The sequence below is a fragment of the Actinia tenebrosa genome, unplaced genomic scaffold, assembly GCF_029948245.1.
Source record: "Actinia tenebrosa isolate PJP-AT-01 unplaced genomic scaffold, QUT_ActTen_1.0 PGA_scaffold13__45_contigs__length_12533684, whole genome shotgun sequence".
In the NCBI taxonomy this organism is placed as follows: domain Eukaryota; kingdom Metazoa; phylum Cnidaria; class Anthozoa; order Actiniaria; family Actiniidae; genus Actinia; species Actinia tenebrosa.
The window spans coordinates 2,419,162-2,435,808 of NW_028292573.1; the positions used below are offsets into that span (position 1 = coordinate 2,419,162).

Consider the following 16,647-nt stretch of genomic DNA (forward strand, 5'->3'; position numbering starts at 1 on the left):
CCTGTGTAAGAATAGGCTTTAATACTTATACACCATGTGTATTGCATAGACATACATGTAAGAATAGCTACAGGAATAAATAAAGCCATATTCTATTTACATGATCATTGACGGCTTCAATAGAGGCGGTATTAAAAAGATCCGCTCTGATCAATTAAAATTTCGAGATTTTCGGGCAGCTTTGCACATTATTCACAGCTAATCACCAAACGACTTCGGCCAATGCAAGAAATTGAATCACGGCCTCAATTCCCATCGCAAATTTTCACTTCGTAATTTTTTTATAACTCTGATAAATTAATGATGATAATTTGTATATATTATACACTGTCAATCTTGTTGTTAATCTATTTGATACTATCACCTTCAAATGCCATTAATGAAACGATTTTATGTTTAGTATCTCAAAGGCGGCTTGGAGGCCGCATTTTTGTGTTCTTTTTGTTCAGTCGTTTTGCTAAGCCCTCTAAACATGTATCCAATAATTAAGAGGTATTAAATGAAAACACCTTATCAATCACTAATCCCCAACGCACAACCATTCATCCCTCTAGAGAAATGCCATATTCAAGTTGAGTCAATCACTCGATTAAAAAAGCGGTTCATTTATCACGGTGAGGGGCAAACGTTCGTATCAATATTCCCCCCTACGGCCTTTCATCATAGCATAAGCGCTGAAGTATTAGGAATTAATCTACCGTCTAGGGAGCTCATTATAGACGTTGGATGGTCGCTGCAGAACAATCCAGTTTACATGCGATTATCTAGGTCTCCTGCTTCTGGCTTTAGTTAAGAGTAAACACTTGAGATTTTGTTTGGTTTCGCGCTGTCAAATCTCCGAGATATTTTCCGAAAACAATTCAAAGCATTTTCAGATATCATACGTTGTTTCCATTGCCCTAGGATATTAGGTGATGATAGCATCGGGACTATTATTACGAGGTATAAGCCAGAGCAACAACATTGTTTTTCTCAAAGTTTGATCGCTGAGTGTTGACTAGGTGAAACGCTGGACGATCTTTTTGGCACGTGCGCAAATGATACTCTTCTCAACACTCCAGAACAGAGCGCGCCTTGCGAGGTGATCCTCAATACGACTGTTGACACGGAGTGTTTCCTGATATAATAAAGCCCAGCAGTCGCTCATTTGTCTTTTTGTCACACAACAGAACAGCTCTTTCCGCACTTTTCGTTTGTGTTTTAGGGTCATCTTTGGTCGGTATCGTCGCGTATGAACAACTGAGTGCCAAGCGCACACATGTACGTACGTACCCCCTTCCACTAGCTACATCCACAACGATCCACTACCATGTCCTCATACTTCTTATAAACTATGTTGTTCTCTGGATCAATATATAACATACTAATAGAACTGAGTTTGTTTGGAACGCAACAAACCGGTGGTACTGACCGATCCACTGTGTGTAGTATAGTTTGCACCGTAGCATGGTTGCTTGGTCGTAAGTACTTATCAAGGGGGAACCGACAGAGTCCCTCACAGAGGTACGCGTTGTAACCGCGCGGCGCGATGACCCAACTGCCCCAATCAAGTTTCTCAAAGTCAACATACAATGGCTTACGACGACAGTAGTTCTTTCTCTTGCGTCGTCGCGAGCCACCACTATTTAGTTTCCTCATGACTTGATCAACATTTGTAGAGCGTTTGACTCTAGAAGAGCCATGTTCTTCAGCTTCGCCATCCACCTCGACTTGATTTCCCCAATCATCCTTTCTTGTTTTTGCTGAAGTGCCTTCAAACGTTTTTCCAACCTTGTCAGCTTTTTCTTTCAACAAGAATTTTGACGTCTTTCCATCGTTTGAAAACAGAACTAAAAGCGCTCGATTGTTGTGGATTCGTTTTTCTTTGCTGAAACCCAACTTAACAGGGCTGACGGGTTTGCCGTTTAAGACTGACTCCACGCCAAGATACAGAAAATGAAGACTCCGCGAAGATTCCCTCCACTTCTGAATAGCTTTGGTCACAGTAAAAACGTGCCATCTTTTTTCATTATCGGTTATGTCAAATGAAAATGAGTCCAATGTCACCAGGCCAGTGTCACTGTACGGTTTTCTTACGGTGTTTTTCATAGTTATTACGGCTTTGAACGCAGTCCCGCACTCTGCTACGATATTGTTCTCAGTTGCCTCGGGTCTCCTCAAAATCCTCAACTCAGCTGCGATGATTTTATCAGTGTTTGGGATTGTAGATAGATTAAACACGTAAAGTTGATGATGAGATTGTGAAACTGACCTGTCGTAGATTTCTGCAAGATATAAACAGCGCGACGTTAATACAAGATTTAAACAGCGCAAGATTACTACTGAAGACGCACAATACAATACCCTTGTAATTATACTCACAGCACACGGTAATACATAAAAAATTATGCATAAAATCAGAAAAACAAACAAAAAACACCGCCACAAGAAAAAAATCTGTAATCACAACACTAACGTCGACTGTATGATAATATGGCCGCAAAACGCGCGTGGGATAACCGCTTGACTGACCTTGATCCACAACACCGCGGACAGTGTTGATACTTTGCCGAGTTTCTAGTTTTGTAGTCTTGCGCTTTGCTCCGCGCGACAGTCTTTTATACAAGTCCAACATGAAAGCATGTGGACGGATGACGCGTCGATTCGGTCTAGGCACCTCGGTGAGTCCTAGAACATTGAGCATTTGTTTCTGTGTGATTTCCAGCGCTCTCTTTCTCAACCAAGGCTCTCTTAAAGCTTCCCACTTCTCGTCCAATTTGTTATCAGGCATTTCCGAACAGGCTTCAGAGAACTGCAGGATTAATACAGCGTTGATTAACGACAAAAGGCCGAGAATCCAAAGAGCGCTGCTGATTTGCATGGTCGATAGCAGAACGTGAACTTCCAGTAGAGTGAGTACTTGTTGATGAGATCGAGGTTGATTCGCTTGAATTACGATAAGTCCATTTTAAATCTGTAAAATGACCGAACATTATATATTGTGTAGCAATTAACTTTTTTCTACCGTCACGCCCTTACTACAATGGTCATTTTACTGCCACTAATTGGCTGATGCATGATTGTGTGTGACGAGGTGATTTCATCAAAAACCCGTGTGTTTTCAAACCCCAGGATTGGTTCCTCCAGTAACTCGATAGCACAGACGGCATACCTTTGCTAGCGTCCGATTGGACAGCGCTCCGAGGGATGTTTATAGCTTGGGCTCGAGCAGTTGAAGCCTTTGTGTTTGATAGTCGATTGTTCTGCTTGCACTGTTTAAGTTTACTCATCCGGCAGAACGTGATGCAAGATTAACATAAGTACGGGACAATATTTGTTTTTTTCATGAGTGGTGACCGTTTACACTAGAATAATGTAAGCACACGGTCTGTTTGGGTAAAAGAGATTACTTGTCATTGCCAGCATAGCTGAAATATTCCCGGCGGATCGGACGGTGTCATTCAAGCCCTCACCACCGGATACATCTAATTACATAGACCTTGAGAAACAACAGGATGTTTCGTCTAGCATCGTAGTTCGCGATAAAAACGATCCAGAACTAATTGAAACATGTTTGCGTTGTGATTTCAAAACAAGATTGCTGTTAAGGTGTCTCTTGTATCTTTATTTCAAGACTTTTAAGAGGAGTTGAAATAATGGGAGAAAAAGCCCAATTTTGGATTCCACTTGAAGCTTTGATGGGAAGGGACTATTTTCCTATACATGATAGTTGATTGTTATGAATCTTTAGGAAAATATTTAGTAGTTACATAACCATCGATTCCATCATTCCATTTTTAATTATTTTGATACAATACTAAATCAGTGATAAACCATCTCAAGAGGAATCAAGTTCATCTGGGATCATAACCTTTGGATCTCCAAATCAACAGCAACCAAAACAATCCCACTATTTTTATTGTGTTTTTTTTCATAAGCTGTGATAAAACCATTGGTTTAGTCAAGAGGATCTGATAACGTGTACTACACTGAAAGAGTTGATACTCCATGAACCTTGGATCGATCAATAGATGGATGTATATGTGGATGTAGGATTAATGACCTTCGCTCGCTCTATGAAATAGCTGCTTCCTGGTTGACTAGTAGTCAAAAGTAGAAGTAAATGTGGATCATTACCCCAAACCATCAGCACATTGTCGAGAAATCTATGATACAATCGCCACCCACTACGCTAACAAACCATTCCTAGCAGCTTAAGGCAAAAGTCTAGATGACGAATCAAATGAACGAAAGTACATTGAGGATTTTTCGGTATGGCTTGCGAAATTCAAAGCTCCAGAAGTACTTGAATGTAAGCTAATAAAACTCACAGATCATTTATCAATGTGACTAGCTGTGTGAAACCCAAAAGCTTAGTTTGTTCGCAGTTACTTCATCATTCATAAAACTGACATGTCGGTTTTCTAAAATGTTTGCATTGGGTTTCGTAGGCGTGGGAACTAAAGTCCGTTGTAGCTCTAGATCTCTCGTGGCTCTTGATCTTTAACCGGATAAGTGAACTGGGTCAGTGGCATCGGAGAATCCTGGCCAAAGGACAGGGAAGGGGAAAAGTGAGGGAAAATTGACGAATTAGTTAATTACATAGGGGTTTTCCGGGGTGCTTATGCTCGGGTGAAGTGCCAGATGCAAGGTTCTCCTCAGTGTCTTTCGTGAATCTCGTAAAGAAATATTTACCACGGATTTTTGAGCATTGTCTGGAATACCAAACAAAGAGCTGGTTCATTAAGATAAAATTTGGCTGCATAAACAGAATCAGTTTACTGACATCAATAGAGCGAATGACAAATGAAAATAAATTGACTGTGGAATATGGGTGTGAGTAATGGCTATCGATCGACCTCGGCGCTTTAACCCAATTAGCACATCATATTTCAATAAGCATCAATCTGTTAATCCGCAACGAGGGCTTCCTGGTGTGCTACGAAGTGAAACACATGTTCAAAACCGTAGCTAAATTTAGTTTAGGGAATGAAGGTTATTTCTCTGAAATTTCGACGAAAACCCACAAGGTCTTGGAGAAGTTGGGCCATGGTTTCTTCCAGTTCCTTGTGAGGTTTTTTACGTTGAGAAAAGGAAGTAACGGAATTTTCAACGCTTTAAACCTTTACCTAGAAAATCAATTCCCCATTTGCTTCATTATTTTAACATAGTTTTCGTACGTATTTCTTTAATAACTACAACTTTGCTTTGCAGCTGTGACCAGGGACTGATCAGTCAGAGCTTTTATAGGTACGACCTAAATGACCACGTTTTGACATAAGCACGCTGCCGGAATGTCAAAATCTATTTGCATTCACTTGAATATTAGATAATGTTTCATTCTCTTCAAACAATTCTATTCGTTACACAGGAAACACGTTACAGTAATTAGAAAATACATTTGATGTAGTTCAATAATTTTCAAAAGAACTTCAGTCTGCATACAAATTGTTTCCCGGTCATTTCATGCTTCGTGCACACAGACAATGAAGTGTAAAGTTCGTTAACTTCCATATCCCCGGAAGACCTGAGATGACGAACAATCATAAATCACTAGTCAAGTTGGTGAAAATATTCCAACCTGACAAGAGTTCAAATTGAGATGCAATACCAAGAATGTACTGGGATTTTCTCACGGCCGGAAAAGCACCCTGCGTTGAAGATAATGGACTTGAAAACTTTCTTTCCAGGTATTTTTTCTGTCCCAAGCAGAGAGATAATAATCAAAATGCGACCCCCCTGGAAAACTAAAAATGGCGAAGTTTAAGTAAGAATAAACACCGTTGAGACCTTGAAGTAAAAGATTTGTTTTTTCACGAGTCTTAACATGGTTGATTTAATCAACACCCAAATCAGGAGGTGATCATTTACGACTACAATATCTATCTTAATAAACGAAGCAGAATTTTTACTCTTAAAAAATCGTAGCGTTTAAACACTTTCTGTGTGAAGTCTTCACGTAATTACAGAGTCTAAACTAAACTTCCTTATTGTTTGGCACAGAGCTCTACTGTCAGATTTTGTGACAAAACACTTGAATTGTTAAGGGTGTAATTCCCGTTGAAACTCCAAGAAAGCGTAATAAAAATACTCTAAAATCTAAAATATTTTGATTGATATAGTTTTATGTTTTATTTTTACCGACAAGAATGCAAGCTGCAGAAAATAGAATTCTTGGTTAGATATTTTGGAACAATTTCCGTTCTGCTTTGCATGATGCAAAGATTCCTTACGAGTCAACTTGGTTTTGGAGTTCAAGAATAGCTGAAGACATTAGGCAATTCAAAAGCCATAACTGGGGGGTTATCAAAGCTGTGTCAGATGTAGGATGACACTTCAGAACTGACGTTCAAAGACACTCTGTCAGCTTGAGTATTTTGAGCATGCTGCAGAGCTCAATTAAATCTTGGCACCAGAGAAGAACTTGGAAAGAGTTACTAAAAAAAGTTCTTGAACTAGGAAGACGAAGGGGGCGTTGAACGAAATGGAATTTTCTTGGAAACATTTTAAGAACATTGGCCAAAACGAAGAAAAACAAGAATCACTAAGCTAGACCTGTATTTAACAGTGCTGGAATGGTATGTGACGATCAAGAAAGGCATGCAGCAAGGGACACTTGAAATGTCAAGAGTGATAAAACATCGCTTTCTGGTAAACTATTTACACAGATCTAAAGTGAAGAGGAGAGTGACAGCGAGTATAGTTGATGATGTGCAAATGCTGTTTTGATCGTGGAAGGTGATGAGTAAAGACAGTACAAAACTGTGTGGCAGATCTCTTGCGGAGAAGAAGCAACTCAATGCAATGACATCAGAAACAGGATTTGCAATTGAAAACACTTGATCTGTCAGACCAACGCTTTGCAAAGGAAATACTAGCTTTACCTTATTAGTTCCCATCTGAACAAATACAACTTTAAATATTGCAGTTTACAACTAAGCCTGCATAAACAACTAGATTTTTTATATTGAGGCGATCGGCACTAAAAATGGCGGCCTAAATGTTACCCATAGTTCTTTGCGCAAGATTAGACACAAAAGCCAGAAGCAAATGGATTTTCAATGCTGACTGCAGAGTTTGTTTCTTTAAATTTTTTTGTGGATACGGGTAACATTTGAATTGACAGCTGCTTTTAACTATCAAGAATAAAGATAAAAATAATCTGCAAGCATGTGCATAAGATAAGTACCATTAAAAGTATTTGCACTGACCCGCCGGGAAGTTGAACGAAATGAAATTTTGTCTAGTCAAAAAGATGCTTATAAATTTGTAAAGCTAGTTGTTTGAGCGGCTTGAAAATTAAATTATGAGCGGCAGTTATTAACAGCTTCTCAGTACGTCCCATGCAAGACTAAACTCGGTACGGTTTCCATTTAATTCCAAGTCTTTTCAAGAGTCTTCTCCAGTGACTGAATAAAGAACTTCTTTATGACATTCCAAGCGATTTAAATGAAGATTCCTTCCTCAACTTCAGCTGTATGAGATCATTTTGCTTTATCATTGCTTGTAACCGTTTTTTGGTCGGACAACATTTCTCAGGCGTTGCAAGTAGCAAAGCAACTGTTGATTCGTTGATTACCAAGCTGCGCGAAGTTACCCTCTATACCATCTTTGAAACGAAAAAAGTGAGTGTATAGTAATATATGCAAGTAACATTCACTTAAAATTTGACAAAAGAAGTTATTTCGTTGTTCGTCTTTAACGTTTTTCCTTTTCTTACTTAACCAAAAAACTTCAAAACAAGCAGGGCACTTCATAATCCGTCGGCTATCATTATTATTTTGCTAAAATATACTAATTGAAATCGTTTAGTTCGTCAGATTAAATTATGAAGTCAACGACGTTAACGGACATATCAATAGACGTGGTCGGTTTGGCCATGTTTCATGGTGTAACCTGGAATATTTCTCTCAACTTAGTGAAAACGAAGGGCACTGAACCTAATTAAAGGGTTTTCCTAATCCTCACTATCGTTAGTTCACTAGCAAATTGCCCTAGTCGAGATAACGAGATACGCTGTTCGTGCAAGTCGTCATACTCGACTCATTGACCAAGGCCGTCAGTTTTGAGAAGCACGTCATTTGACGAGTACTTAATTAACGCTTGAGAACACAAAAAAGGCTGAAAAATACGCGTCTAAGAGCAGAGGCGAATCAAATTGATAGATGAAAGACATTAAGTGCTACTGAATGGAAACATTTGAAGATTACTAATTGCTTCTGTAGTAGTTGTAAGAAGATATTTATTGTCTTGGTCCGAACAGCTTGAACTACTCTTTTTGCACTATAATTCATTTAAAAAAGGGCCATTTCATTTCATTATTATTTTTTATAACGTGAAATCAAAGCTTTTAAATGCCTTTTTCAGAAACTCAAACAACTGTGCCGTTGACTCAGAGGTATCAAATGGCTTCCGAATTTGAGCAATGCATGTGATTGGATGATGTGCAGTTTCGTACATTTTGATTGGTTCAGGGAGGAAGGCATTTGAGAATCACTGCATTTCATCATCCACAAACAGGTTTTTAGAGATTGAAACAAAGTGCGTCACCAAATTAAATGTTTCAAAAACAATATCTATAAGTAAAGCATTAAATCTCTGTTGCTTGTAGTAGAGAGTCTTTCTGAATTCTATAGTTTTTAATACATAAATATATATACATTAAAATACTTCATTTACCTGCATTTATCGCTTATGTATGCTATTTATTAGTTCACTCACTCGCTGCACGTTTTTAATATTTTTTTCTATTGTGAGATCATTGTAATTTTTGTTACTTTCCGTATAGTATTTTCGGGTCGTGAAGAGGTTTTGAAAAGCTAGGGTTTACATTACATTTACTCTTTCAATTTTACTCTTTATTCATTTATTACAATCACTTCCCACGCATTTATATGATTGAATCATCAACATTTTTTCAATTTTTTCCTAATTTCAGGCCTAAATACTTTAGTTAAAACTGAAAATGACATTTAATCCGTTGTTTTAAATCAAAGGTTAATTTTAGGCAATTTATGAGATTTCAGAAAGCAGAAGACTAACCGGGAGCTTGGTAGAGAATCTTTCTGTGTTGACAATATTCACAGTCTGTGTGATGTGTACATGTTGATCGGCCTAATAATGGCCGTAAAAGGACAAATATTTTTCTAAATCTCTAAGATTTCTAGACCAAAATAGCCTACAAAATAGATTGTAAATAATCCAAAATAGATGCAATGCCAAACATGATTTGTTGGTAGATGCTTAAAATTGGTGTTGATTGGACCTTTGATTCGATACCCCGCCCTGCTTAAAGCTTGGAACGTTCCTACCAATGTAGCGTAGACGAGTGCTGCTAACATTAATTCCGCTTAGCCCGTCGAACGGTCATCACGCTTTACTACAAATAAGGAAGTTTTCGCTTAAAAACGAGTTCTTGGTATTCCTTGTCAGCTTTAGTTGAAAACGAGATGTGAATTTATTAAACGAAGCTTAATGCGAAAGTTTAGCTAGGGATAGTTGGTGATGGACAAAGATTAATGAGAGCACGTTCTACACTTCTTAAGGCACCTCCCTTTCGTTATTTAGTTGTTTTGATATGTAACGTGCACCACTGATACGGACTAGTCTATTTACGACTGATCAAACACCTGTTTAAGTCAATGTCCATTCTGGAGCTATAGTAATTTCTAAAAATATCTAAACCATCATCCTTTTTTCCAAAGTGTTCAAAATACACTAACCAAGGTACACTTGACATCGATTCGCTAAATTTGTTCAACAGCTTCGCGAAGGCAATCGAAGGCAAAGGTCGCGTTGCTAATTATAACTCGAGTTCTGCTTCTCGTTTGGTTAAGCTTTTGGTTTGTAATGGGGAAAAAAATGTCGGGCTATGGGGTATTTCGAGAGATATTCAAGTGCGCGATGAAAGGGGTCGCGTGCAAAGTTTTTCCTTTCACTTGGCAGATCATTAAGTGCGTTGAGTCGATCCCTAAGAGCGGGTCACTTGGATCATTGGGAGACAGGCTATTGTTCTTCGCGAGTGAAGAAAGGCGCTTGAAATCTGAGGTATTACCACAGGACCGGGTCAATGTGTTCCGTGATTAGACGATGACATTGTCGAAAACAGCTCAAAGCGCTTACTCGCGTGGCATGCAAGCATTAAGGAAAAGACGTCAAAGTCATTGAAGTGAATATTTTGACAGGAGTGGCCTCGAATACAGCAAAAACAGCTCTGCCTTCAGCCACGATTACTACGAACATAGTGAAGATTTCGTCCAAATGATAATATTTAAAAGCGCAATTTTTAATTGGCCTAACTCATGTTGTTTTTTGCGCTTTTTGATCGGACCAGTGGTGGAAGCCAATCGCAGAGTCAAGGTACCGAACGTAATGTGGTTATATTTTCAGCAAGCTGATTGAAAATGCTTTCAAGATATGCGTGCATTAGATCATGCGTTATAAAACAATTATAATTTGAAAGGAATATAATAGTATAATCAATGGTTAGTAATATGTTACCTTACTGTAAATAATATAATCAATTTTGTAATAGTATATTAATCGTAAAATCAATATGTGGAAAACAGTTGAGTTGAGTTGAGTTGAGTTGAGTTGAGTTGAGTTGAGTTGAGTTGAGTTGAGTTGAGTTGAGTTGAGTTGAGTTGAGTTGAGTTGAGTTGAGTTGAGTTGAGTTGAAACTTACTCATGCAGCGGTATCTAGTTATCTCTGACAGAACTTTACATTTCCGATTGAAAAATGACATATATCAATCAGCTTCGCTAAACTTTTGACCATGGTGTATCATTAACCCTGCTTTGCTGTCTTCATATCCAAGTATAATTATCCCAAAGATGCAGGAAATCTGTCCCGAAACGATCCAATTCCACATGGAAAATCTCAATGACAAACTTTGCCCTTAGGAAAGCAACTAAAGCATATGTTTTGGTATGAATTAGATCGTTTGCTTAAGCCAATTACTGAGTTCTGTTACCTAATGGTATTAACCATTTGCTTAATGAGTTAATAGATCATAGTTCTTCATGGACTTTAATCATCTGACGATGTAGTGTCCTTGACCATAGAGTAATTGCAATTTTCATTCTTAAAACACGAAAATCATTTTCTGCGTTAATAAAAAGGAAAATAAACATTTTAAATCAAAAATTTATATGCAAAGATCTAGAGTATGCAGAAAGCTCAAAGGATTTTTCCTTTGTTTTGGCGGGAAACATACGCTAAAAAGCCATTTCACTTCCCGCCCTTTTTCGCTGCAGTGTACGCGCGCCGGTTGGTTTCGCGCCAAAACTTTTCGATTTCTTTCTATTACTTGACGCGGCGTGAACCGTCTCAATGTTTTATTTAAATATATATATATATAACATAGAATCTAGGTAATGATATTTAAGTGCAACGTTATTGATAAAAAGCGCACGTCTCTGTACTGTTATCTTATATTTTACCCACTAACTCGCCTCTCATTGGCCGAAAGCCCTCAACAAATCCCTGATATCATGTGAGCTTGACATGATAAAAGTATTATCTGTAGGTTTTTCTGCACTGATATATAATACATTTATCTTGTCATTTACTCGAGGTCAATGGAAGGGTGTTGGTAAATCTCGGATTACCGGACTGCGGCCAAAACTACGCAAAAAAAAAAAAAAAAAAAAAAATCATGTACCTTTATGCACAAAGCCATTTATATCCATTTAATGATTGTTAATACTATATTGGCTACGATGCGTACCTCGTTTTTGGCAAATATCTACAAAATTGCAATAAAAGAAAATTTTAGTGTTTAATGATTATCGATGTCTAGTCTCTACTGATATTGATTGTAGTATTTATTCATGATGGAAAAAATAAAAAATACGTACTCAAAGGACTTAATCAATTAACATGCTCCTGTTATCAGAGTTCATGATATCTCTATTAGAGTGAAGTCATTAAACCCGTAAAATAGTTAGAATGATTTTCATATGACCGTGAAAGAAAATAGACCATTTAGTTTGTAATAGTTGATAAAGAACAAAAGAAAATCATTGGTTTAGAGTCTACTACTAACTATTAGTTTGCCTATTCTTTCACGATCATATGAAAATCACTCTATTAGACTAATACACTTTAGTAGACCGTAATTCCATTGTTTTCTTTTGTGTCTATTTGAATATTACACGTTGACACGTTTATTTTTATTTTACTTCACTCTACTCTGCTGTCATTAACTTTCTTCTTGATTTGTAAAGTTGGGATACGTTATCGATCTGGCTGTCAATCATCTTCTTACGAGGGTTTTTTACTTAAAGCTCAAACCGTTTTGATTCTTTGCTACTTTCTTTTTATTAAACATTACTTAAATTTTGTTTGTTTGCTAGATTGGTTTGTCATCGATTTATGATCTTATCTTTTTTTTCCAAAAAGAAAAAAAAAAAAAAGAAGAAGAAACAGAAAGAAAGAACTCGACGAAGCTAATGATTGACACATTAGTTTATAGTTTTTGCTCTAGTCTGTTTTGCACTCATTTCTGCAATTTTTTTCTTGTTCACACATTTTCAGATGCATTTTCCATCTGTTATTTGTTTATCACATTTCAAAATTCCATTTTCAACTTGAACAGTGTTGTGGTTATTTTATAGGCTGTTTTATCTTCAGTCTTTCTTGGTTCTTCCCTTGAAGCTGTCCATGGCTGCACCAATTCCAAAGAAGTCACTCAAAACATAGTAACAAGAACAAGGCAGAATGCTACAACAACAAAGAAAAGACAACTTTAAAAAAAAATGTTCAATATAGACTATATTAGGAAGCTTTGTAAGCACTCAAGAAGTGTGAGAAACACTCGCCTATAAATGCTTGTGTTTCTCCTTACACCTCTTTAGTGCTTACACCACTTCCTGCGTGCTTTATTACTGAATGGAGCACGGAAAAAGCTGTTTTATTTGTTAAATATATCAAGCTCAAGCTGAATCTAATAGCTTATTAGTAACACAGTCCTCAAACTACCCTTGAAATATGTCTTTTTCACCCGGGGGGGGTACTACCACCCCAACTTGGGTAGGGGTGTGCCGCCAGGACCTCAAAACCCTGACCCTATCCCAGACCTAAAATTTTGATTTTACACACCCTACCCCAGACTAAAACTACGAATTGTACACCCTATCCCAGACTAAAAGACGGAAAATATGGTCTTACAAGTGATTGCAATCAATATTTACTAACGTATTTATTGTTTTTGTGCCGGCAGAAAGCGTAGCCTATACGACAGACAAAAATGACACCCTGTCCCAGACAAAATGTCAAAAAATGATACCCTGACCCAGACCCAAAAGCTGAAAAACCATGCCCTATAGGGCGGCACATACCCGTATAGCAAATATAGGGGAGTACCCCCCCTCCCCCCCCCCCCCCCCCCCCGGGCTTTTTCAAGACTTATTAATCGTTCAATGTTGGATGATGGCGCTTTAGAAATATATGATTGCAATTGAATGTAACATGAGGATAGTTTGAATTATTAATTACACTTTTAAAACACTTCAAATTAAATGCAACTTACCTTTTTAAGATGAAGAAAGTGTAGAGAATTTTAGGCAGATAAATCATTGGTTTGTTGCGAAGAACAGCATCCATGATGTTGTCAATGACAAAATTAGGTTCAAGGATGGGCAAAATCAAAGGAAACCTACAGTGGTTTATCAAAGAGAAAGATATATTTTGAACCTGAAGTCAGGAATCAAGCAATAGAATACTCAGACTTCAAAACTTTAAGAAACAAATTAAATGTGAAAATAATCTGATGCCAGTACATATGCCAATACGTACCTTGTTTTCACACCATCAAACATTCCAGTGTTAATGAAGTATGGGCAGACGACAGTTGTATGCACCCCAGTCTTTTTCAGCTGGTAAAGCTCCATCCTGAGTGACTCATCAAACCCTACAGCACCAAACTTTGAGGTACAATAGTCACACATACCACTTACACCAGTCAAGCCAGCTGATGACGCTATAGTTACCACATGACCATGGTTCTTTGATAGCATGTCAGGTAAGAATGCCTTGGTAGTCTGGAAGAGAACCAAATATTATTGTTAATACTATCATGATTACACAGTGCATAAATAAAATCAGTCGAAACACACTTTGATTTGCGGGTGAATGGAATGTAGGTGAAAAGACTTGCGGGCGTGACAAGATATAGTTGAGCTGATCTAACTCACATATCAAATTGGACTTTAATAACTGTGTTTTCCATCATGTGCCAATAGTCCCCTTCAGGGTTCCCTGCGCCATCTTGAAAGGTAGCTGTGCCTTTGGATCGAAGCGAGATGAATGGTGAGCTTGCAATGATAGAGTCCTTTTTTTAACACCTTGGACAATTATTCACATGTCTCAGCCTCATTGCAAGCTCACCGTTCGTCTTGCTTAGGTTCAAAGGCATGGCTACCTTTCAAGATGGCGCAGGGAACTGTGAAGGGGACTATTTGAGACAACATGTATCGCTCCAGACATGAACTTGGCAAGCATCAATCAAAGGCATTTCTAAGGTAACCCGCCGTTCACCAGCACCTAGATAGCAGGCAATGACTTTTCATCCATTTTGTAAAGTTTGAATAGTCAACAATGGCCAATAAATTCCACTTGAAGTTCGGAATTTTTAGGATAACAGGTATTTTTTTAGTAAATCAAGAAATCACCAATAATGATTTATTACCAACTAGGTTAAAAGCTATACCCCAAGACAATCAGTTCTAGTATTGCTAACTGGTAAGCATTTGACATCATCTTCAGCCCATTGAAGTTATAGATTTCTTTGTAAGAAACAATATAACATAAGGCTTTAACAATAATTAGTCTTGTAAAGATTTAGTTTTTGTCTGCAGAACATTCTTTTCATGTCAAATTGCAACAGAAAAATTCTGAGTTATAGAGTGCAAATAATATACCTGTGAAATAGATAGCTAGCTAACTAATTACTAACCTTTGGTTTCCTAAGTCTAATTAGTTAAAATAGGCGAGCCATGACGGGTGAACTATAGTTTAGTGCACGTGTGCTGCTCAAGGGCACGCATTTTAAAATATTTTTAAACACACTTACAAAAACTGAAACAATATTTTGTTGTACATGCTTTTCCTTCAAATAATTTGAAATGTTCGCATTTTCGTATCTATTCATTTGTGTATTGAGTTGTCACTCTAGTAAATGGCCGTGCCCTTGTCATGCCTCACTGAATTCCTTTGTTTTGTCTAATAAGTGCTAACTATCTCCTGTTTCATCCTAACTATTTCACGGGTATATTAGAGTACAAACAGTGTGTAAAATAAATACCACTAAATACTGCTAAATTATACTAATCCTATTGTTTTCTATTGTTTAATTAGCACTATTTACTACTAAATAGTGCAAAGTGTTGCATACTTTTAATGTTTGTACTCTATTTGCACTCTATTGCAAATTATGAAACAAAACAGTTGTTAATTTGGCAGAGAAACAAACTTTATGGAAATGCATTTGATTGACGTCCAAAAAAGTTCATGTTTTGAGTGAGATCCTTTTTCTCAAAGGCTGCACATGTGACTGAGAATGAGTGTCATCGTTTGCCACCTCAAAAATTTCCAAGTATGTTCTATTATCTCTTATCAAAACGAAATATTATTTTTGAAAATAAAATTCTTCGTTGTTTTGGGCTACCTGTGGTAACTCAAAGGTTCAAAGTCTACAAGTTGGTCTTTTCTACAAACATGACCTTATCGCAAAAACAAATTATTTTTTTCATTTATCTGTAGGCGTTCACCTCCAACAAGGAATGCTCAAGTTAATCAAGAAAATAATTAACTATTGTACTGCATTGCATTCTGAGCTTTTGCACAAATACAAAGGAATTTTTAGTACATTTATTTGTACAATTTAGCTAGCAAGAGAACAGCATCACGAATGTGACCTTCGGTCTCACCTTATCAGCTGAGACACGAACATATTAAAGACACAATAAACCTCTTACCCAAAAGTGAGCCATAGTATTCACTTCCATGGTCTTTTGAATCATCCGATCTTCTGTTTCCAATAACTTTTTGCCGCTAACGATACCAGCATTGTTGACAAGAATCTTCACATCTCCAACTTCTTGTTTCACCAGATCAGCCACGCGATAGATATCATCTTTATTGCTACAATCGCTTTTATATCCATGAGCCTTACCTCCCATAGAGTTGATCTCTTCTACTACAGCATCATTGGCCTGTTTATTGATGTCTGTACATACTACGATTGCTCCAAGCTTGGCAAATCGAAGGGACATGAGGCGACCAAGACCGCTTCCTGCACCAGTTATAAAGACGATTTCTCCAGTTACATCTTTCTTGGGATTTGGAATAAAAAACCTGAAAATACTGGTAAAGATCTGGAAAAATACAAGGCCAATGACCTGAAGTGTCTCTACGAGTAAGTTGGTCATATTAATTGGAGTAATTCTTGGTGGAAATGAAGATCGAGGAACGACGAACACAGGATAAATCACGTTTTTACTTGATACTCGTGAAATCTAAAGTACAAAGAACAAAAGTTTTGATTCGTTGAACGTTTAGCACAGGTAGCCCACGCTAAGTAGAAAATTGAAGATTCTTAGCGGAAAGCCCCTCCCCCCTTAGTGACGAGAGTTACATTTTTATTTTGTATAGGAAATAACTGGTAG

At 37.5% G+C, this 16,647-nt stretch overlaps 2 protein-coding genes across 2 annotated transcripts; both read right to left on the minus strand.

The window, feature by feature from the left end:
* Positions 1 to 262: 262 nt before the first annotated feature.
* Positions 263 to 2,860, minus strand: LOC116297647 (growth/differentiation factor 6-A). Its single transcript, XM_031705909.2, has 2 exons — positions 2,512 to 2,860; positions 263 to 2,264 (listed from the first exon to the last, which is right to left on the minus strand). The coding sequence occupies exons 1-2, from the start codon at positions 2,858 to 2,860 to the stop codon at positions 1,282 to 1,284; spliced, it is 1,332 nt and encodes a 443-aa protein (XP_031561769.1). The 3' UTR covers positions 263 to 1,281.
* Positions 2,861 to 11,655: 8,795 nt separating this feature from the next.
* On the minus strand, positions 11,656 to 16,509 carry LOC116297633 (epidermal retinol dehydrogenase 2). The gene is made up of 4 exons (XM_031705894.2): positions 15,958 to 16,509; positions 13,778 to 14,022; positions 13,512 to 13,637; positions 11,656 to 12,703 (listed from the first exon to the last, which is right to left on the minus strand). Exons 1-4 carry the CDS (start codon positions 16,408 to 16,410, stop codon positions 12,610 to 12,612), a joined length of 918 nt encoding a protein of 305 aa, XP_031561754.1. The 5' UTR covers positions 16,411 to 16,509; the 3' UTR covers positions 11,656 to 12,609.
* Between the last annotated feature and the right edge of the window lie 138 nt (positions 16,510 to 16,647).

Excerpts from the sequence above, each read along its gene's own strand:
- LOC116297647 (XM_031705909.2), bottom strand. The coding sequence starts at position 2,860 with ATGCAAATCAGCAGCGCTCTTTGGATTCTCGGCCTTTTGTCGTTAATC. Across the intron at positions 2,265-2,511 it reads CCGCGGTGTTGTGGATCAAG|AAATCTACGACAGGTCAGTT; the intron begins GTCAGTCAAGCG and ends TATATCTTGCAG.
- LOC116297633 (XM_031705894.2), bottom strand. The coding sequence starts at position 16,410 with ATGACCAACTTACTCGTAGAGACACTTCAGGTCATTGGCCTTGTATTT. Across the intron at positions 13,638-13,777 it reads TTTGATGGTGTGAAAACAAG|GTTTCCTTTGATTTTGCCCA; the intron begins GTACGTATTGGC and ends AAACCACTGTAG. Across the intron at positions 12,704-13,511 it reads ACTTTCTTCATCTTAAAAAG|CATTCTGCCTTGTTCTTGTT; the intron begins GTAAGTTGCATT and ends TTGTTGTTGTAG.